The following is a 24,332-nucleotide window of genomic DNA, read 5'->3' as shown; positions in this document are numbered from 1 at the left end:
AGTTGCTCTGCTGGGTCCCGATTTCACCCCCTTGCCCATGAGTCGTTCTAAGTCCAAGGGGAGGAACACTCACTTGACAAACGTTTATCACCATGGTGGAAAATCTTGCACTCAATTGTCTGGAGACTCTTATTGTCACCCATTTTAATGCAACCTCCCACTTAGGTAACCAGTAATTCAGTGTGCCAGTCATTCCCCCCCATAGGGAACAGGGAGATGGACTGCAGGGAGATGGACTGCCTTATGCCAGTCTGCATACCAAGTACCCAAGATCCTGCTACAAACAAAATGTCGCATGGATATAAACTGGAGCTGGCTAGGCATAGGCCTGGAGACAGCCCTTCACAGGAATGCCACAGTCACAGGATGATGGGTCGGGTATATAACCGACTCTGGAATTCATTACACAAATGACCCATTTATAGATAAACGTGAAAGTACATTTTCAGATGTGGGCATTTCAGTGTAGGCGAGTTCGCAGCTACTCCAAATGAATTTGATGTGCTATATAAAAAGATCAGGTTCCTTAACGTTTCCAAAGCAATACAAAAATTGTAGTGTACACCATTAAGTTGCCGTGTTATAAAACCCACACAGACGTGAGGTTGGAAAAAGTATTATCCTTTCATAAATCCGAACTACGTTGCAAAACACCAAATGCAGCAGCAGTGACTCACAATATTTGGGAAAAATATCGTCCCTACAATATTAAACTGGTTATAATTGCAGTAGCCCATCAAAATATCGAAATGTAAAAGTGGGCAATACTGAAAGAAAACTGTCCATTAATGCGCCAGCATTGATGCTTTCCTTCACTGCTGCAACAAAAGGGACTGAACGCATCAGTTGACTTTGCAAGGCAGCCGCCTTGCCAACATAGCATAATAATTAGTGACGTCTCGTCTTCTGACATGCAGCATTTTGAAAGAGGCGAGCCTTGACTACCCTCGGGGCTGTATGAGGAAATGTATGATTCGGCCACTTATGTATTGTAACTATTTACAATCAGTTCTTTAGTGTTATAAGCAATAAGAGTGGTACTCATGGATACTTTTTGCAGTATCGAGTTGCCCTAGAAATAAGTGATGAGAGAAACGCCTCTCAGATTATTAAAGATACAGAGAAATTATCAACATTTTTTGCTTTTTCCCTTTAATGCAAGGGTAGGATAATCAAGGATATCGCCTCACTATAGGTAGTAATGTACTGATAATAATTGTGTTGCCCATGCAGACAATGTTCCTAGAGAATACACAATATGGTAAATGTAAGAGTGTTCAATGAATATATAATTGTAGAACATTTTTAAGTAAGCTGAATATTTACTCCTATTACTATACTATAACTCTGGATGCATTTCAGTGTAACTCCCAGACTGAGTAAATAGACATCTCAAGGTAGTGGTTCCCAACCTGTGGTTCGTGGCTGCTTAGAAAATTAAATAATACTAAATAAAGTGGCTAAATGTACTGTAAATTTCAAGGAAGATGAAATTGAGGCTACAAATTACATTAGTAACCTCAGATTGATATGTGGGAGCAGTGCAGGTGCATCAAACAGAATATAGTATGGATGATGCGCGACTTCAAATTAATTTAGAAAAAGCTCCAACCTTCCTATTAATATTTAAAAAAAAATTATTGTATTTGTTTCCAAATTAAATAAAATGTGTTAACATTTGTAAATGTGTTTGATGGAATGGTTGTTTCAGTACTTTTTGTGTATTGTTTTGCAGTTCAAATCATCGACAATGTTTAGACCTGGGACCCCGGCTTCCATTAATGACTCAGTGGGGAGGTCCACAGATTATAATGATGATTCAGTGGGGGGGGTCTCCAGCGTCCATTAATGAGAAAAGTCGGGTCCACGGAAGTCAAAAGGTTAAGAACCACTGCCCTAGGGCACCAAGCCCTTCTCTTTGGAAATTAAGTTAATGGGAGATTTGGCTGAAGAAATACAAGAAAACACACAGTAAAATTGCAAAATACTGCAAGTTTACTTCTAAAGAAAAAACACTCTTAATTATTTTACACTTAGATACAACTTTGGAGATTTTTCTTAGTAAATAGCACACCTATTTTATAATAACACCCGTTTTAAATTATATTGAGGAGATATATTTATAAGCTCTAGTTACATAATTATCAGTGGATTTGAGATTTTTTGGGATTGTCTCGTCAAAAAAGACCCAGGGCCACACGTACTAATATCTGGTCATAAAATACTGGTGTCAAACCGCAATCAGTACTTTTGCGATCAGTAATTCTTTTTTACGGACTGGCCTATGTACTAATAGGTCAGTTCTTAAAAATCTGAATTTTACTGGCTCAGAATCCGACCTACCTCTTGCATCTCACTGAAATAAGTAGCAAAAGGCAATTTAATATGGCTGGAGGACATCACAGGGATGGTGGCCTGTTGGGGGTCGCCTGCAGACCATGCCTGTGATTGCTTTTAAAAAAAGCAAACTTCTTTTTTTTTATGCATCCTAATTTCCTTTAGGGAAATAGGACTTTTTTTTTTTTTTTTTTTACAGTCACTAGGGGGAGAGGTTCCCTTCCTTTTTGCCAGTGGGTTATGACAGCCTTTGAGGTGTCGGTAAAATATCACTGTTTGGCAATCAGAATCCAGGTTGCAAAACCTTGATACATTCAATATCAGTTTGGCTTTTGGAAGGGATGTTTACAACACAAACCAAGATCAGTATCCATTCTGAATCCCATTGTAGGAGAAGGAAAAACGTTTCCAACTCCTAAAATGTGATTAGTATATATGAAAAAAAACCAATTTCACAGTTACAAAGGCAAATCGGAACACTTGCAACTGTTAAAATGCTTAGTACAACCGTCCCATAGATCTGTTACCTGAAATGTGACTTCTCGTGGATGAATAATCGTTCTATGTCTCGAAGAGGAATAAACATTATACTTACACTAACACATGTCACATGAAACAAGACAGTATAGTTTAGAAACCAAGCAAAGAAATGTGGCTCATATTGATGGAAATGGGAACAAATAGTGTTTATTCGAGAAACTAGCCTCCTGCTTGAAATGTGTATACACCACAAAGTGTTGTGTCATTGTTAAAATATAGCTGGACAATAAAATATGTTTGAACATTTAAAATATGAATGAGTGGATAATAGATATATGTTTTGTATAAGGTTAATTGGGTCTATATATGACACACTGTTATAAGGCAAGGCTTGGGGCCACATGTACGAAGATCAGGTTTTGCGACTCGCAAATTGATAGTCTTAGCGACTCGCAATTTGTGACTTGCAAATCCTGATAGAATCCTGATAGATCCCAATGGGATCGCAAATTACCTTCCTCATGAATATTCATGAGGTAGGTCGCAATTTGCGACCCCATTGGGAATGGCGGCACACACAAGGATGGTGGCCTGCTGGAGTCAGCAGACCACCATGTCTGTGATGTTTTTAAATAAAGCAGTATTTTTAACAACATTTTTTTTAAAAATGCAACCGTTTTCCTTAAAGGAAAACGAATGCATTCCGAAAACAAAAATGAAAAGTTTTTTCATTTTTTCAGAACAGGCAGTGGTCCGTTTTTGCATGCATTAACAAAGGGGAAAGGGTCCCCCAGGGACCCCTTCCCCTTTGTGAATGGGTTAGCACCAATTTGAAACTTGTGCTAACCGATTGTTTTATGACCGCATTCACGGTCACAAAACAATCATACATCGGACTGCGACTCGCAATTAGGAAGGGAATGCCCCTTCCTAAATGCGACTCGCAAACCCTTGGACTATCTTGCATGTCATTCTCTCATTAGAGCTCCTGATGATTCTTATGAATTTGTCAAGCACACCGTAGTGGAGAAGGAGTTTCTAAAGGGTCTTTCTGTCCCTCCTCTTTAATGACTTCTTACAGTCAATGAACCAACCCCTAAGCATCTCTTCTTCCTTGTCGCCCTGACTGTTCACTTTTTCTGCTCGTTAGGCTTGTGTTGACTGCAGCTTCTTTTTCCTTTCTCTTTTGAATTTTGCTGAGAGACTTGGTGGGGATCCATTTCTTATGCTGGTGTTTCTTGGGACCCAGTACCTCCTGGCAGGTTGCTGTCACTTCTCCCTCTGATCTCCTCCCACTGACTTTCTACTGGCTCTCTGTCATTGAGAAGTTCCTGCAGGACTTGAACCTTATTACTGAGGGGGACTGAGCATTCTCTCCATTTCTCCACATCTTTCGGAAGGATGGTGTTATATCGCTGTTGTCGATTTGTCAGCTCCATACATGCTTTCTACAGCTTTAACTTCAGTCTGGCTTTGAAAAGGTGATGGTCTGATGGCATGTTCGCTCCTCACATCACTCTCACATCGTGCAAGGACCTCCAAAATGCAGACATGTTTGATATGATTCTCTGTGGAATGGTTATAAAACTTGCTATTTAGATTTTACATTGGACTTTGTGGAAAATATTAATGTGTGATACTTACAGACTTGTAAGTAAGGACACGACTAATTCACACCTGTACAAAGAAATTAATTGCCACTGTAACCCTTGTCATTTATATTAGCACGGTATTGCTTTGGTAATGGGACAGTGTCAGGAAGTGAAAAAAACTTTCTGAGTGCAGGATTCAGAATATGAAGTGCTATCTAGGAGAGATGTAATCTAACATGTGTGGGTGGGGTCCCCATCAGACTCGACCCCATGGTCTCACATTGTTTTAAACTATCATCACCACTTTCCTTGACCTAGAACCGAAAAGTCCCTAAATTCAGGGTAAGACCAATGATTTTATGAGTTAGTTTTGGTGCAGTAGAAAGATTATTCATTGCGCCCTTTGTGTTGATCAATAGGAATACCTTCCTGAAACTACATAGGGGATTATTGCATGTTTTGGGTCCCCGATCACTCGTGTGTGCAGTGAATTGTGCAGTGGCAGGTGTGCTCACGTTTGGTTTGATGGTCACTCTAAATGTATGATGGGCCTAATAAGTGTGGGTTGTCTTTTTTGTTACCTACAGGTGACCTATTGTCTTCCAATGACCGGTATTGAGGTAGGACTTTATGTATGGGTTTGTCTTGCCTTTTAGTTTGAATAGGTCATACTAGGTAGTTAGGTACAGTAGGGATCCTTGGCCCTGACGAAAGCCCAAGGCCATTATTGGCTTGAAATAAATGGGCAGAAACATGTTGGCCGGTGTATAGGTGATCCGACATATAACTCTAGGGGTTTCACCATCTGCTGTTTTTATCAATACCTGTGTTCCCTCCCAATAAAGGTAAATTGCCAGGGTTATACATAAGATATTTTGAGCAAAAAGTTTGGATCCCTATTTTTATCCAGTAGTTATTTATTAAGAACTCCCTCGTATTCTAAAAGTAGAAAGGGGCTTGAGTTCGCCCTTGTGGCACTGATCCTACCAGGGTGGGGAGAGAAAGCCCAGGATGAAGCATGACACTATTAAGTGTGTGAGGCCGCCTCTTCCATAAAAGGAATGGCCCCTTTATATCTTAGCTCTTCTTTTCTCGTTTCTTTTTTCACCCTTTTCTCTTCTGTTCCTCTGCCTAATACGGCCATAAAAGACAATTTTGTTTCAATGATGGGTTAAGTGAAAAACGAAATTAGGTTTTGACTTTGAGTGGTCACATTTGATTGTGTTTGGGTCTTGTCAGAAGGGTGATGTCACTGCTCTGTATCTCCCATCTTTCTAACCTGCGTGATGTTAGAAACCCATTCTTGACATTTCCCTATCGATATTAACATGCTCTGTGAATAACCCTTTCCACCCTTTCTACACTTCCTTATGTGAGCACTGCGCTACTCACAAAATTGCAACTTAATGAAGTAGCTTCTTGATTAAAAAACATGGCCAGAGCTATTAGTTTTGCCATTGCTTATTACACAATGGCTTTTTGACTCATTGAGACATTGTTATTTTATTTGCTCCTCGTCTTTTCACATTTGTCAAATTACCATCTGTTATATTAGATCTTATATTGATTGCTATATCAAACTAGTTGCAAAAACATTCTAAAAGTCAACACAAGTAAACCATTTTCTTACCCATTCAGAATAGAGCTTCGTTTCTACCCTTGGCACAAGGTTGACAGCTTTTATCATTACATCATAAACATTCAGCAGAACAATTTCATAGTCTTCGAAGTTTGGTTCAAACATAATTGAGCCATTGTCAAGAATCAGCCTCATAATGAAACCTGAATGTTCAAAGGCCCGGACAGACTTCTGAAAAACAATTTTAAAAAACCAAAATGTCATGTTTTTGCTGAAGTGTGAAATTAGAAATAATCAAATATTGATAGTACTATAAACAATTTGAAATTTACAAGTAATTGATACTTTTCTATGAAAAATAAAATGTTTAATCTGTAGCATGAAATACATGAGAAAAACCATGTTTTTTTAGGTCTTTCACTTTCTTAACAGTGCACTTCTTCTTTCCAATTCAGAAAGTGGGCTTTGAGTCAGCCCCTTAAACTATCAGTTTGTTTGGATCAGTCCCCTTCAGCAACTGCTTTGAGAAATTGTCAATGATTTCTTTCATCACCCCACAAATGTATACTTTTGATCATGCTATTGGTTGTTTGATCGCAAATAATCTGATTACAATACATGAGAGACGGCTTTAAATCTGAAAAGTAGACATTTGAGGCCTTACATCACTTTATGCAGAAAGCAATACTTTTATTTATTATTTTCAGTTTAACAACCTGATCTTAAGATGTTGTCCCTAAACGCTTTTGGCATTTATACATTGGAACAGTTTGATTCTAAAATGGCTGCCTCAACATCCTGCAAGAATCCAACTCTTGCCCAACTCCCCATGTCTTGTTACGTTGGGTCGTGGCAGTCCTGGATTCTCCTCAGCACACTCTCCTTGCACGTGTTTAACTGTGGTTTGGAGTAGTCTTTGCAAATGCTTTCAGCCGTTCGTGCCTGTTAGCTCTTCAGATATGTTTACTGGGCCACTAGTTTCTTTACAGTGCTGAGCACCTGGTAATCCCTCTGATGTACTTTCTGAGACATTTATTTGATATAGAGAGTGTCCAACAGCCACCATAAATGGTAATGCTCTTCAAAAAGCCATACAGTGTCAATGCCTCCTGATATCTTGAAAATGTAGTGCCTCACCACTACCACCAAAACCATTTCCATAACCAACACCAACATTTCAATTGATGCCACCATAAACCACCACTGCCATTGACACCACCACCACTACAATTACCAACCACCTTTACCACCATCATTACCACATCCACCATTGTTGCCACTACTTCTGACATAATTTCTACAAATTGCTACAACCATGATTAACACACTACCATTAGCACGACCTTTACTACACCACCATTACCACCATCAGCACTATCACCACCACCATTATTATTACTATCACTACCATCAATATTATCACCATTACCACCATCATAACATCCATCCATCCATCCATCCATGTTCCAGTGTGTGTAAGGCAGTGTGTTTAACAGGTTTGTGTGTGTGTGTGTGTGTGTGTCTGGGGGTTTGCCTGTTTGTTTATTTGTCTGTGTTCAAGGAAACGGCTGATATGAATTTGTTTGCCAGAGACACTGAGGCCTGTTCACAAAGGCATTTTATAGTGCATAGGTACTCCTATATGACTCTTTTACGTACCTTTGAGAATTGCCCCCAAAACATCTTAAATGGAAGTAAAATTGAATTGTTCAATGATTGTTCATATCCAGTAAGTCCCATTAGAAAAAACAGTGCAATTTTTGCACTTCTTGTAATACAGAGTACGAAAATTGGGGCTGGTTCACAATGACATTTAAGAGGATTGAAAAAAGTACTCCTATACTATTACTTTCTATACTCACAAATGCTTTTGTGAATTGGCCCTGTTGTGTGTGTGCCATCAGTTATAGGACAAGCACTGACAAGTTCAATAGGCCTGGCTTTAACATAGTAAACTCAGGCAAACATAATTTCTATATGCCTGTGATTGTGCATTACCACATTGAATCCACTGGCTTTGCCAATGGTTGTTTATAACAAGTGTGAATCTACCTTAAAAAACTCAACCGTCTCAGGCTCTAACCACCTACTCAGCATTTAAAGAGTATCCTTTCCTCACATTTCACTTTGCTAACATCCCCAGAAAGATGAATTACTAAAACAGTTTACAGAATAAGTTAAAAAAGAGAAAAGATACAGGTGGTTCCTTGAGTACGCTTCTCTGCATTTGAAGCTGCACATTCAGCTCCCAGTTTGCATTGTAAAATTATTCATGAATGAGACTCCTTTTTAAAGTTAAGTGGCTCTTTTCGGGGAGTTTATCCCAACACAGCAAATAATTCATATACCCTGCTACAGGCCAGGCCAACATTCCCACCAGTTTACTTATTTAATCAGTCACTTGATAAAATTGTACTTTGGGAAGTGGAAGCATGTGTACAATGTCTCTTTGTAATGCAGGAAACAACTGAAATAATGAAATGAGGTGAAGCACTGTTGTGCATGCAATTTTGTAGTGGTCCAGTGAGGTCAAGACGTGGAAATGTATTAGAACTGGAAGGAAATATTTCTAAAATATCAAATCACAAACACAATACCAAAAATAAACTATACTTAAAGCTCTAAAATGGCCCTTAACCCATTAACTGCTGGGCATCCCCCACCCACATAGTGCTGAACACTTTGTTGGCTACGTGGGGTAGTTTGCGCTCATGGCTCCATCACTTTTTTCCCTCATAAGGTAGCCACACCAAAAGTGTGTCCTTTTTTCCAAAAAAGGGGGGATTGTGGAGTTGTGGATTCCCCTGGAGGAGACTAAGAAAATAGCCAAAATATAGCTACATTTTGAGTTTTGGGGAAAAAAATGATCTGAATAAAAGTGCCTTTTCTTTTCCTACAAAATGGCATCAACGAACAGTTTGCTGTTCTTAAGTCTTTATTTTCCCAGCTTTCAGGAACATGCATAAAAGAATACAAAAAAAATCGTTTTTTACCACAGTTTTGCCATTTTTCAAAGAGGTATCCCATTTCTCCTGTTTTTGTGCTTTCAGTTTGTGAAGAAAAACTATATGAAACCCATGGTTGATACAGGAAAGCTTATCTATCCAGGGAGAGGATGTGGCCTAACGGCCAGCGCTGCCGCCTTCGGAACTTGGTGAATCGGGTTCAACTCTCAGTGTTGGGTCAACATCCTGGGATTCTGGGCAAATCACTTAATCCCTTGGTTGCCTACAATTCAGCACCTTGAGACTCTCACAGGTGATTTGCTGCACGTTACAAATCCTCGATTTTATTATTATATATTTCTGAGCTGTAGGTAAGATTCCGAATTCAGTAAGGGGTCATGTGTAGATCCCTAAAGGTTTTCCTAAGGAAACTAATTGTTGAAATAAAGAAATATTGAAAAAGAGAAGGAGAAAACAGCCATTTGTGACAATGTTTTCATTTGTAACTTTTTGGCACAATGTCCGATTTACAAAAGCAATGTACCATTACATTTGCTGGACCCTTAAGTAGTGGGGGATTTTGTAGGTGCTTCAAGAACCTAAGGTACCCAGATCCAAGCGGGCTCTAGCACTGGTGACGTCCAGTGCATCTATCTTTTTTGGCACCTTTCAAGGCCCCCTCACTACCACTCCCCCACATCATCTTCCTCAGATTCCCTCACTATCACCTGGCAAAAGTGCACCTCATATTTCCATAGCCCCTGTCTCACATACCTTCCATTTGTTTTAAAGTGTTGTTAAAGGCTGGCTTAACTAATCCACCCAGCTATACCATAAAAGACAGATCTTTTCTCTGCAGCAGACATAGTAACCTTCTGCGCTACTTTATGACAGCAGCAGGTGCTTATAAATCATAAGTTATTGCTAAACACAGAGCCCCACCTGAAGTCAGTCCCCCCCACCCTCAACCCCACCAGAGTCGGTGCCCAGTGTGGCTGCACCGGTTGCACTTCTCTAAAGCTGGTCCAGCTGACAGCCCACAATAAAGCTGCAGCGTACAATGGTTTTTCATTATGTGCCGAGTATAGACCAATTCATACGGTGAAATATGTGGACTGAAAAATAGGTATCAAGGTAACCTATGTATTTCTGAAATGACAAGACAGACAAGAAGCTTAGGAGCAGTGGTTATTTGTACATCTCCGAATTTGTGGGTACCTGTATGAGGATAAGATTTAGAGGGCATTTCTCAAAAGGTCTTCTTTCTTACATACTGGCACTTGGAAGACAAAAATGGAAAATGTAATTGGTAAAAACAAATATTCTACTATACAATGCTCCCACATGTCTTCTGAGAAAAATAGCACCTCACTTGAGTTACTAGGCCTAGTGCCTGCAAAAGGAAACTGCCCAAAACACAACATGGATACATCACATTTTTCCACTAAAAACTGACCTGTTTTGCAAAGCTTAGCCAGCACCAAGGGAAACCTAAAAATCTGTACATTTCTGAAAATTAGACACCTAGGTGAAACCTAGAATGGGGTGACTTGTATGGCTCTTGCCAGGTTGTTTTACCCAGAATCCTTTGCAAACCTCAAACTTGGACTACAAAAACCCATACATTTTCCTCATTGTTCTTAATGTTCTGGCATCTGTGAGGAGCCACAAACTTCCTACCACCCACCATTCCCCTAAGTCTTCCGACAAAAATAGTACCTCACTTGTGTGGGTTGACGTAGTGCATGCAACAGGAAACGGCCCAAAATGAAAATGGATACATCACATTTTTGCCACTTGAAATGTACCCATTATATGCAAAGTGGTTAGCTGTGGATTTTGGGCCTTAGCTCAACTGGCAGCTAGGGGAATCTAGCTACATTTCTCTTATTACCAGTATTTGCATTGTAAATACAATAACTGTTACAATTATGGGGGAGTATTTCAATAATGTATATTTTGTATTAGGTACACTCTTACTTTTTCTTTTGTATTTTAAATTGACTTTGGTTCTGTAAATTAACAAAAAGTATTTCAGTTGTGGCACTTGTAGAAGTCACCCACATTCCCACTAATCCCACAAAGGGAAAGTTATCAACTTCACCTTCAATGTCCCATTTAAAAGACCAAGCTATTCCCTAAACTATCTCTTGGGACCCAAGGTTGGCTGGTATTATGTACACAATTGCAAATTCCTTGTCCTTGGTGAGTCTGCCATAGCCGGAGGACTTTTGCCTTGAAAATACAGAGAGAATGGGTTTAGAGTAATTTATCCTCAGGCACTAGCTGTATTGGCTTCCCCCATCTACCACTGCTTTATGTCAAACAGATCTTGCATTACGCCAGATGAATATTTCCTTCTTACCGTTACACTATTGGCTAATGGGTGTATTATTACACCTTATAAGTAGTGCTTCTATTCAAACGCATGAGGGGCATGGAGAGTATTCAAAAGGTGAGGAATCCACAGGTAGATGTATCCATCAGAAACAATGGCACAGCCTAAGCCACATGAATGCCCAGCCATGAGCAGAGTGCAAAGTCCTGTGGCTAGTCGTTTCCACCGGTCAGCCCAGTGGAAACATCGTACTATGCCGATGGTGAGGCCGCCGGCTTAACTTGATATTGGGGTTGTGGAGGTTCAATTGCCCTACTTGTAATGAGGCTCTAAGTCTCCCAAGTATAACTTCAGGTGCAAAACCACAGGCTTGATCTGATTAGTGAGAACACATGGACTAAAATATCTTGGTCAGCGTTTGCCTGGCTTTGAATGAATAGGAAGAAAACGAGAAGACAGCCAAACTTTAAATCCAGGCAGAAAGGAGAAGAATTTGATCTTGACCTGTCAGTATATTTCTCTATCTTTTCTTCATTTTTAATTTAGAGTGGTGTAACTTTCAGAAAGCAGTTGTGTATGGTTCAGTAACTGACGCTAATGATCAGTCACCAGAGGAACGAAAGGATCAATACACTAAGAAGGAAAAAAGGTTCTCATGATATATCTCATGCTGATCAACTTTAACAAATGAGGTGCTCGTGACACAGCATATATAATAACATATATTATACTAAATGCATCACAGAGACACAATAGAATAAACTGAGACTCATTGTTGGCAAGAAATTCTGAAAATATAGTGTGATTGAGGATACATCTTAAGTTTACTCAAGACAACATACAAAATAAAAATACAATTATTTTCAAAATGGATAGTACTTCGTTTCTGGTACCAAAACATCACACACTTACTGGAGGCTGCACAATCAAATCTGTATAATCCTGAATGGAAAGCAGGGCTAAACTTTGTAGTTGTGTCGTCATCAAAGCAGCAGCAGTGTTGAAGAAAGATTCTAGTTTTGCACTGTTGGCGTTACTTGGCACTTGCTTCCGTTTGTTTCCTTGGTAGTAGATATTTTGCACTTCAGGAAACCATCTTAAAATAAATGAGAAGTTTTTGTTCTGTTAGTTGTGATCTTGAAAAATTAACTTATTTTCCAATAATTTAAGCCAAGATCACTAACTGATACTTAACAAAGCCTTTTTTGTATTCCTTCCTTAATCAAAAAGACTGAGTCAATTAGAAACAGGCACAGAAACTTAGAGCACAAGAAATATAGGACGTATAATGAACTATAGGTAGATCATATTAGATTTCTACTGGGCCCAGAGAGGTGAAAAAAAAAAATCTCTAATGGCCTCACATCCAGAGGTATTTTAAAGTCCCAAAAGCTCTGATTTCTACACTAGGACCTCAGTGACTTCAAAATGCCATTTTGGTAAATACAAAACCCGAATTGCGATTCAGTAACATGTTACTGAATCTCATTTAGGGTTTGCAGGACCATACTTAATCAGTATTGGGAAGGGGTATATCAAATTTGATTCCCTAAGGTATCTTTTAATTTATCTTGTAACTCAAATTTGGTCTCAAACATCAATATTTTACCATTAATTCAAAGGAGGTGGTAAATGGGAAGGGGTCCACAAAGGACCCCTTCCTCTTTGTGAATATGGGAAAAAATGACCCTGGGACCACTGCCTACTCCTAACAAAATATGCATGATTCTGTAAGGAAAAAGGGCTGCATTTACTTGGTGATTGTGACCAATCGTAGTGAGTTACAATTTGAGACCTCCCTCATGCATATTGATGAGGTAGGTCGAATGGCAACCCACTAGGATTTGGTATTCTGAAAATCAACCTCTTAGTACATAGGTCGGTTCACAAAATACCAATGCATTAAGTAGCGTAACTACTTTTACAGAGGCCCTAAATGAGCAGTAGGAAAAACCCTACATCAACATCGGAGGCTACCTGGTGGATGTTTAAGGCATTGCTAATTAGAAAGAATCAGTATACAGCGGGCTCAATTCTGGGTACTATTTAAGAATGTAATGTATTAACAATGTGCAGTATTGCTGTATCATGGTGTAATATTGTGCATGATTAAATCCTACGAAATGGGTGAGGCGTGAGAGTTCCAGGGAGAGATTTACCTGGAACGTTTCTTAATCTCATCTCCAAGCCTTCCTTACCTTGGTGTTAGGCGGAGATTAACTCCTGCCAACAGCAGGCATGATTGGAAGGAGAAGGGCACACCCCATCATTGGTTTTGGGTCTAAGTAAAGAGCTTTCTCCATGGAGAAAATATTTTCCCTGTGAAGAAAAAAATTGTGGAAATATACAAAGCCTTTCACCTTGAATAGTTTTACAACACATACAAATTATGCCCCCCACTGACAAGAAATGGAATTCACAAAAGGAGTGCCATGTAAACCAAGCGTACTTGTGGCCCCTTCATGAACTCCAAAAAGTTATAAATCTATAGACACAGGATTCAGTGAACCCGCAGTTACGGATTCTAAACGTAGGTTGTGAATCAGTGCGTTACATGTGAAGTGGTGTCGCTTATCTCAATTCTGCTTAATTTCCTCAGTTCTTTTCTAGTTTGCTTTACTCTGTTACTCAGTGTCTTAATACTCAGGCTTTTACTCACAGCATTAAATAACTGGTTTCACTTCTTCAACTTTCTAGTTACTTATGCACCCCCCTATTTGTTTGTCATCCATTTCTCTTCCTCGCTATTCTTTTGTTCACCTCTTACTGTTGTAGCTCTGCACTACCTGCCACTATTTATTTATATATCTAATCCTGCAACCTCCGCACTTGTCATGTCTTGGCCATGGATAGCCCTACCTCCTTTCATTAAACCAATGTGTTTGTTTGCAATTACTTTATAAGACAGAAGGTACTGAAGAAAATCCTGTAAACTTACTGTTAGAAATGGGGTCTTTGGTTGGCAGTCAGGTTACACCCTGTCCAAGCAAGGACCCTCACTCTAGTCAGGGTAAGTCACACACAATCCAAATTATCCTGTACCTACCCTCTGATAGCTTGGCACTGTGCAGTCAGGCTTAACTTAGAAGGCAATGTGTAAAGTATTTGTGCAATAAATCATGCAATAACACAGTAGAACACCACAAAAATACACCACACAGTGTTTAAAAAAAAAAGCAATAAATGTCTCTTGCAAGCACAAAGGACCTGGTTTCCTTTCAAAATCTCTGCAAAGAACCGCAGAGGAGGAGATGCGTGAAAAACAGGGAGGTGTGCGTCGATTTCTCGGGCCGCACAGGGCAATGCGTTGTTTAGTTTTCACGCAGGAAAGGCGTTGTGTCGATTTCCGGCACTCGGTCTTGGATACTCTTCGGGTTGCGGGGTTTTTGGACACCCCGGGGATGTTGCGTGGATTTCTGGTGCTGACAGGACGAAGTCACAGGGGCTGCGTCGATCAGGTGGGCATTGCGTGGAAATTTCTACCTCACAGCAGGCACTGTGTCGATTCCTCTCTGGAAGTCGGGCTGCATCGTTTCAGCTCAGCTGTGTGTCGATTCAGTGGGAGTGCATTGAATTTCCGGTAACTAAGCTGGTGCTGGGTCGATCTTCTCATTGCGAAGTCGGACTGCGTCGTTCCGGTTTGGCGTGTGGTGAATTTTTCACCGCGATGCAGGCTGTGCATCATTTCTGGCAGGCTTTGCGTTGATTTTTGCCGCACAAGGAGTCCTTGTAGAGATTGTCTTTTTGGTCCTGAGACTTCATGGAACAGGAGGCAAGCTCTATACAAGCCCTTGGAGAGCACTTCTCAGCACAGCCAGAGAGCAGCAAGGCAGCAGTCCTTCACAGAAAGCAGTCAGGTGAGTCCTTTGGGCAGTCAGGCAGTTCTTCTTGGCAGGTTCACGCCTCAAGGAAGTGTCTGTGACAAGAGTGTCTTGTCAAGAAGTGTCTGAGTTGGTAGGGGCAGAGGCCCTGTTTAAATACCAAAAGTGCCTTTGAAATGGAGGAGACTTCAAAGAGTGGCTTAGAAGTGCACAAGGTCCCTTGAGTAGTCTATCAATTTAAAGATGTTGAACATAAGCCTGACCACACTCCCTCATTGCTGCAGACTTGCATGACCACAGGTTGGACTGGAGTCTTGTTAAAATAAAAACATCCCAGCTTCGTAGGGGTTAGTTCAATTATTAGAAAGGAAGAGAAAAAATGTGATTATTCCCTACGCTACACATTAAGAATGATAGTCAGGCTACATGAAATCAACAGGTTTAGGGGGACTGGAAAGGTAAGCGAAGCTTCGGGTACAAGATCGGCACAACTTCAGCCGGTGATTCAAGGTTGTCTGAAATCCAGGAGTCAGTGTGAATCCAGCAGATTGTTTTGAACATTCACAGGAGAATAAGTGAGTTGGGTATAGTGATTAAGGGCCTGAACAAGAATATGGCAGACATTACTTAGTCACAAACGTGATGGATATCTTTCCGTCTAATTATAACTGTATTAGGGTATGCACACTTATAATTAGGTGAGCAGGAAATCCATCACATTTCTGACAGAGAACCCATCTACCAAATGCTAAATCTGGCCCTTGCCTCTTAAGAACTTAGCGTACTGAACAAGTGTGCATGAGTACTTAGGTGCACTGATGATAATAAATGGGCCACCATTCATAGCATGTATTGTGTTATCTTGTGTGTAGGGTCATATAAGTGCACTTGCATCCACTTTTAGGAGATCCCTGTGTTCAGGCAGCTTTGATGTAGATAAGAATGAGGAGGCCTTACCACCTGTGGTTCACTCCATTTACATTCTTCTTAAAAGGCCCAGGAGAGATGGAACGCTAAAGCTACTGACTCTAGTCCAAAGAGTGGCAACCAGTTGCTTCTCAACACTGCTAAATCATTCAGGAAAGATTATCATGGACCAGAAACAAAACCCACTCTTTAAAGAAAGAAACAAAACGAAGAACTGTTTTAAAATGTCATTAACTTTGGAAGTTTCATTTGTTTTGACCGTTGTGCTTTCTTCCATTCACTTGCACCTGAATTCATTTTGGTTAGACTTTACATGCAGCAGATTTGTTTTGGATATATTTACCCCTTTGATGTGGGTTTTTCTTTTCTTATTGGCTGGGATGTTAAGCATTTAAGGTAGCTTAGTGGAGGCTCTAAGAAAGATAATAGAAGATGTTCGCAATGCAGGAGGATATGCATTGTGGCTGTTTCCTGCTACCCGTCTCATATACCCCTTAGCTACACATCTCAAATAACCGTCAAAGTCAGGGATCCATTCTCTTCCTGGATGCGTACTGGATGCACACAGTACCTTAATAAAACCTTCATGTAGTTGCACCATGTTAGAAATGGGGTTTCTGGTTGGCTAGGGTATGCACCTCAGCCAGGCAGAACTTACCCACTCTAGTCAGGGCAAGGGAGTTACACGTCCAAGATAACCCCTGCTCACCCCCTTGGTAGCTTGGCACGAGCAGTCAGGCTTAACCCGGAGGCAATGTGTAAAGCGTTTGCACAACACACACACGTGACGCAATATCCCCACCACAAAAGAAACACAACACCAGATTATATGAAAATATACTGTATTGTACCCAACGTAATTATTAGACCAACATCCCATAACAGTACTATCCTGCTACCTTAGCAGTTGTCAGAACGTTACACATTAGTTACTCTGCAAACTAGCAGTAGTCACACATAACACACAGGTTACTCAGTATTCTGCAACATAAGCAGTAGTCAGGAAACACGTTATCACATTCGAACACTTGTCATAAGAATATCATAAAACGCCCATAGTAGGAACATTAGCAAACCTATGGCAAGTTAGGGAAACATATTAGCAAGTTATGCCCATAAAAGGAACATTTGCACATATATGTAAAAGCATCATAGAACAGGTAGGCAATATATCATAATAGCAAAGTCTGTAGAAAGAACTTTAGATTAGGAACATATTGGTCTCTTTAAAAAGTACCTGTCTTGATGAGGAGGCACCTCCAGTGCCTAAAACTAATAATGGGGCCCCCGGCGCTCCTCTGCGCAAAAACGGGGGCCTCCCTAAACATGGCAGACCGAGAGGGGCGATACGCACCCTCTCTGACTTCTTGACGGGCCCCTTCTGGGACCCGTGATCACTGGGGGCCCCCTGGACCTCCACCAGCCCTCCTGAGGGGGGCCCAGGTCGCCCAATAAGTTTAAATGGTAGAGGGGGCGATCGCGCCCCTAGGGCAGTGACCGGGGAGAAGGGAACTCCCGTTCCTCCCCGTGTCCTGCGTGCCAGGGGGCAGCCGCCCTTGTCCGCGGTGCGGCTGCCCCAAAAGGAAGTATGAGAAGCAGGGACCTCCGTTGAGGTCCCTCGCCGGCTTCCTGCGGCAGCTGCACCCGGTCTGGTGCACGGACCGCTCCCCTGCCGTCCCTCGTCCACGAGGGAGGCAGTTCCGGAAGCTGGTGCCGGCGTGTGCCCCGGGGGCGCTCTGTAGAGCGCGCGTCACCCGGGGGCACGACAGGCGCGGCCCGCTCCTCTCTTCAGCTCCAGCAAGTGCCCTGGGGGCACACTGAACCGCGCGGTCCTTGCGACCGTCCTGATGCAGCGCCCCGGGCCGCGGCGGTGATTCTCCAGAACCACAAACACGCTTGAGAGGGCGCAGTGGTCCTCTTTTAAGCCTGAGTTGCGGCTCAAAATAAAGCGCTCTGCACAGCGCTAAGGCCTCATCTGAGGCCCGGGCTGCGGCGGTGATCTTCTGCAGCAGCTATAAGAAAGAGCGCTTTTCCTAAGCGCTAAGGCAATGCTGTAGGAGATCGGTGCAGGGGCCACAGCACCCTGCCCCTGGGAACAATAATCAAGGAAAAGGTACAGGGCTGGTGGGCCCAGCTACAGGCCAGCACAAGGGGTGCAGATGGTGGCAGTTCCTCCTAGTGACCAGGCAGGTCACAGGTCAGCACAGCAGCAGCAGTCCAAGGCGGTTTCCTGGTGAGTCCATTCATCAGCGTTCTGTGTCCAGTTTCAAGTTCAAAGAATGTTCAAATTGTGGGGAAAATTCCCCTGTACTTATAGTCCTGTTTTTACAGTGTTTTACAATGATAGGGAGAGGAGGTTCCAGCCAGTTACAACTGGTTCTGGGAGTGCCCCCTCTCTCCTTTCAGCACAGGCTCCAAACATCAGTGGGGGGTTAACGACCCTATTGTGTGAGGCCAGGGCACAGCCTTTACAAATGTAGGTGTGCCCCGCCTTTCCCTTCTCTCAGCCCAGGAAGACTATTCAGCATGCAGATGCACCTTGGTGACACTTCCGCCCTCCCTGTGTACAGGCTGTCTGAAAAGTATGCACAAAGCCCCAAGGTAAATGTGCACTTTCTAGAAGTGGCATTTCTGTGATAGTAATAAAAAATACACCCACACCAGTAAGCAGTATTTATTATCACCCTCACAACCATACCAAACACGCCTACGCTACCCCTCATAAATCAGACAATACCCTTTACACATAAGGCAGGGCATTTCTAATGCAATCCTATGAGAAGGCAGCACTCACAGCAGTGAGACACCAAGTTAGGCTGTTTGTCACTACCAGGACAGGCCATGCAATATGGCACATGTCCTGCCTTTCTATATACATGGCACCCTGCCCATAAGGCTAGCTAGGGCTTACTTTAGGGGTGACTTACATGTAGTAAAAGGGGAGTTCTGGGCCTGGCAAGTAAATTTAGATGCCAGGTCCCTGTGGCAGAAAACTGCGCACACAGGCCTGAGACAGGTTTGAAAGTCTACTTCAGTGGGTGGCGCAAGCAGCGCTGCAGGCCCACTAGTAGTATTTAATTTACAGGCCCTGGGTATAGAGATACCACTGTACAAGGGACTTATAGGTAAATTAAATATGCCGATTAGGTATAAGCCAATCATACCAACTTTAGATGGGAGAGCACCTGCACTTTAGCACTGGTCAGCAGTGATAAAATGCTCAGAGTCCTAGAGCCAACAGCGAGAGGTCAGAAAAACCAGGAGGAAGGAGGCAAAAAGACTAGGGATGACCATGCGTATGGCCAAAAGTCCAACACACCACAGTTAAGGTTGGTTTGCTATCAGTTTCTTTGCCCCACATCCTAAAGATTTAGATTGGAATTGTGTGGTGAGATGTATTTTGCCCTCCTTTATTTGAAGCCATATGATGTGTAATGTTCGGGTCCTCCCCAGAGTTCATTTTATCTTCAGCTACTTTGGTAGGCAATGCATGAAAGGGATTTGAAGGATCCTTTTAAGATATGGTCAGTTCCATCTCCAGCCCCTTCAGAAAACAAAGCCTGGTACAAGTTCTCCTGCTGATGAAAGTTCTTATTCTGGAAACAGGGGAGTAGAAGTAGAACGATTGTGTATTGACCTGGTCAATGAGCAAGAGAGGAAAAAGAAGAATAAGGATGGAAAGGGGTGGCGCAGCTATTAATAAATGGAGAACATGTGCAGTTCTGATGCACCCACGCATGGGGGCGAGCAGAGGCCAGAGTTAGAGCGGTTAGGTGACTCACTTGCTATGTGGACCTGGGTAGGAATTGAACTCCTGCACATCTGTGTGTCTATGCATGCATTAGTATGTGCATGTCTGTGCATTTCAACAACTTTGTTGCCTTGGTCGCTGTGTCATGTGTATTGGTTAAGTGTGCCTTTTCTGGTGGCCCTTCCAGGTAAACAGAGGCCTTACCTGGAGGCAATTACTGGCAGATGGAACTGCCATTGGCATCCGGTGCCACACTGACATACATGAGTCCTCTCTGGAAAATCCATGCCCATTCTTGGCATACTTTTGGCCACCTTTTATGCAAAGTGGGACCCATAGTAATGGTGATACTACTTGAGACATTTTAAGCACCCTTTGTCTAACCATGCCTTCAAGCATAACAATGACAATTGCAGACATATTTGGAGCATCCTTCACTTAAATTATTGCTATTCCCACCATAATGGTTGCTAAATCTGCAGAGTCATGGCCACTCCTACCATAACGAGGGCCATCATTCACAAACTGAGGGTGTCTATGGCATTATTCAGAACAGCCTGGCATAATAGTGGCTCTGGCATAATCATTTCCTTTCTGGGTATATTGTGTGCATCCTTTGCTTAACCGAGGTCACCACAGTGATGAACTCTCCTGGCAAAATGGCAGACACCGTTGACATAGTGTGATTATTCTTGGCCCAATCACAGTAAATTGATGGCATTATGGTGGCCATCTCTGGTATAACATAACGTGTATTAGTAAAGCTAAAATTCACCCAGAAAGGTATCTTGGCACTGAATAACAGATGTTTATCGTTACTCATTTGATTGACCTCAGAAGGATGACAGGCTGAGGAGTAGACCCGCCGGGATTTGAACATGTGGCCATGAGGTCGAACACAGGCCACTACAGAGGACATAATAGTCCACTAAGCCAAAGACTAATAATTATGACATAATGAAGGCAGCCTTGGCCATTATGGTGTCCACCCCCTGCATAATGGTGGCCAGCTTTGGTATACTGGGGGCAATATTGCCTTTGGGGTGGCCATTCCTGGGCAGCAATGGCAATGCATGAGGCTACATCTCTCGATTTGGGGCAGTTGCACATGTTAGTACTTGGAGAAAATGAGAACAACTCTTGAAATCTGTTTTTTTAAGCCAAAATATGTTTTTTCCACAAAGGGGAAAGTGTTTGTTTGGGGAACCGGTCTTTGCTTACCCCACTTTATGCTCGCATTTTAATAGCAGATTGTGGGTAATTGGGAAGCTGAAGTTGTGATGAAAAATTACTGCAAATTGATGCGATAATTCTTGCTGAGTTATTTAAACCTTCTTTCGGCACTCTTTCTTTGGCGCAGACAGCCCTTGCTGGAATGGGTGTTGCGTATGACATTACTTTTAGTAAGTCTGCTGGATGTGCTGGGAGTCTAAATACTGTTCATCCTGCGCAGATGTGTTCAGCACTGGAGCAGCAATAACATTTTATGTACCTTGGAAAGACTTTAAAAAGACATAAGAAGCTATTAATTTAATAGAGATCTGACACCCTTGCTTTAGGCCAATACCCTGCAGAAGTAGTCAGTGTCTCGCTGTCTATCAGTGTTTTCGCTCACTTGTTTTCTCTCACTCTCTGCATTTATATTTCCTATTAAGAAATGTGGTTGTATTTAAGCCTACTTTTTAAGCAGTTGTTCTTTGGCCATCTCAATGTGTCTCATCACTAAATTCTGGAAGACTGCAAGCTCCATTGACTCAGGACGATTATGAAACTCTTCCACATCAATCAAGCGCAAGTTCCTGAAATCACAAAAAGGAAATTATTTAAGAGTAGGGTCCTTGCCAATTGTAAACGTTTACGTTTCACTAGTAGATCTTAATAGACATTTCATTATCTCCATTGAAGCAAGACACAGTGCTGGTTGGTGTAAGTTATTAATGAATGTTTACCATCCCATTGCATAAATAAAACTGTTTAAACAATCAGGTAATAAATTATGTTGTTACAGAAGATTTGATTGTTAGAAAAGTTATATACAAGCAGCCGCAAGTCTATTAAAAAGCAGAAAAACCACAAACAGTTAATGTTCAATACATTGTTCTATTGTTTCGGGCTTTCTAGATTAGCCTGCTATAATTGTAATGCAAAGTGTTCTTTATGATAAATCTATCACGACATTGTCGTTGTTTGTGAAGAGCAGAGAAAGCATATTCGCTTCTCTCACTTAAGGCACAGTAAATACACGTAAGGGAACATTATTCCTTAGAAGGATTATTTCATGTAATTTACAACCATGCAAATTTGGAATGGGCCGATTAAATTTACCTACAAATTCAATACATTGCTAAAAAAATATCAATCATCCTGAATATTACAATGCAGCCTTAAGTGTGGCTGCAGTATGTAAAAAAAAGGCAGCTGACATGGGTAACACACTGAGAAACTCACATAGCCACATTAGGGCCTTCTACAAATACACAATAAAAAACATGATCAGACTTGACCTTATTAAACAAAGTAAAGTTGATCGACATAGGAAAGGTGGTGTGCTGTGTGCAACACAAAAGTGTGACAACAGATCAATTTTGGTAACAGCCACTAAATCGCATTGGATAGGAAATCAGTTCTCTACATTTGCTCTGATGTGTTGCATTTTGTGCATGTTGTAAATGAATGTAACCTAAGCTATCACCTTAGAGGAGTTCATGACTACACATTCATTAGGTACTTTTAACTTCTCTGTTTGTGTATCCAGCCTACCTACCCTGTGTTACCGCCCAAAACTGAATAGTAAAAAAGTACGATGATGGTATAATGTAAAGCCAAACTCAGATGAAGAGATTCCGATGTGGTGCTTTGCAGAGCACAAGCTTGAATGTCAATTGCACATAGTAATGCTAAGTAAAGGTGTAAGCCAAGATTTCCCAACATAGACATATTTCTAGTGAAAAGAATGATGCTTTCCTGAATCTTGTAGACAATGCCAAAATTCCTCAGTGACACTATGAAAGAGGCAAAACAGTGGAAAGTTCAACTGCACCTTTGCCAACTACTTAAATTCCTTCATCTGATTATGGTTTTGTTAACTGAATTATCCATGATGAGGTGTGCATGCATGTATTCCTATCTGAAAAGTAAATCCACATGTCCCAGAATCGAAAGTGAATTCGGCTAAACCAAGGCTGTCTGATGATAACACTCATTTGTGGTCCCAGGGGATCAGCTATGCAATTAGATATTAAAGAACTTGCTTGCGACATAAAATGCTGCATTGTAAATCCATAATGTTTGCACTGCCCTGCAATAAAGCAAAGTCAAACATCACTGAGAAAGAAACAATCTTGCTGAAAAAGGGAATCAAATTTGTCAAATAATCTAGATTAGCGCTGGGTAATACCTTATTAGTCACTTTAATGATGTCATTTTAATGATGTCCTTTTTCTAACTTGAAAGTTAAATGTGACAATCTCATTCAATTTCCTAAATGTTTAAATGACAATGTTTGGAATAATGAAATAAAGTTGGAGTACAGTTCTTAAAAGAGAATTGGTTTATGCTGTGAGATAAATGTAGAGAATAACAGTGAAAAGAATAACACTGTACAGAGCTGCCACTATATAAATATTGCCTCAAATAATACTGTATTTCATGCTATATCAGCAAGCCCTTAGCACCCAAAAATTATTTACCTTATGGAAAATAATGACATTAATGAAAAAAAATAGGACACTGACTAACTGGCAGATCCACTTAGTAGATAATCATAAAAAAAATAGCCGCATGCGTTCCAAAAAAGGTTAACTATGATAGAATTGTGCACTTTAATTTTATCAAAATGACAATTGAATATTGAGCTATATAATACTAATGGTTTGGGATTCTTTACATACTTGACAACCAATCTATATAATAATTTTAGCTGTTACTATTAAATTATGAAACATGCATAATTTTATTTAGAACTCATTATTCAGTTTTGATAGATATATTTAACTATACTGCTTGACAGTGGTTCACAGGAGATCATGCCAATCACAGATGACATCCTTTGAGACTGACAGTTTAATTCTACATGAAGCTCCTATGAAAAGATACACTAACTGTGTGGATGATCTGGAGCCATCTCAAACTAAATACTACCAAAACAGAAATACTGATATGTGGTGACTGGAAAAATTAGGACCCTCTGTGCGTCTAGCCTGACGATCTCGGACCACCTCCTCAATTATCCAAGGAAGTTAAAAACTTAGGAATCACCATGGATTCCAAGTTAACTATGAATGCCCAAGTGGACAAATTAGCACGAACAAGCTTCATCACCTTGAAGACTTTACAACGCATCTTCCCCCACCTCGGATTTCCACACAAGGTGCAAGCTACTATCTCGCTTGTACTATACAAACTGGATTATGCCAATGGCCTCTACCATGAATCATCTCTATCTGTTATGAAAAAACTACAACGTATCCAGAATTCCACAGCCAGGCTACTATTACATGTAAAGCCGCAAGCCCACATCTCCCCTGCCTTGAGAACACTACACTGGTTACCCGTTGCCAGAA

At 41.2% G+C, this 24,332-nt stretch overlaps 1 protein-coding gene across 2 annotated transcripts in view; it reads right to left on the bottom strand.

The window, feature by feature from the left end:
* DNAH7 (dynein axonemal heavy chain 7) overlaps positions 1–24,332 on the bottom strand; it is a 1,158,398-nt gene that overhangs the window by 1,001,321 nt on the left and 132,745 nt on the right. For both annotated transcript variants that reach the window (XM_069225862.1, XM_069225863.1), the window contains 3 exons: positions 21,450–21,569; positions 12,184–12,367; positions 6,040–6,219 (listed from right to left, as the gene is read on the bottom strand). In XM_069225862.1, the coding sequence (XP_069081963.1) occupies positions 6,040–6,219; positions 12,184–12,367; positions 21,450–21,569 (484 nt within the window). The remainder of the gene's footprint in view (positions 1–6,039; positions 6,220–12,183; positions 12,368–21,449; positions 21,570–24,332) is intronic.

This window comes from Pleurodeles waltl, chromosome 3_1, assembly GCF_031143425.1.
Source record: "Pleurodeles waltl isolate 20211129_DDA chromosome 3_1, aPleWal1.hap1.20221129, whole genome shotgun sequence".
NCBI lineage: Eukaryota > Metazoa > Chordata > Amphibia > Caudata > Salamandridae > Pleurodeles > Pleurodeles waltl.
The sequence above is the reverse complement of the archived record's forward strand: the minus strand, read 5'-3'. Positions and strand labels throughout refer to the sequence as shown.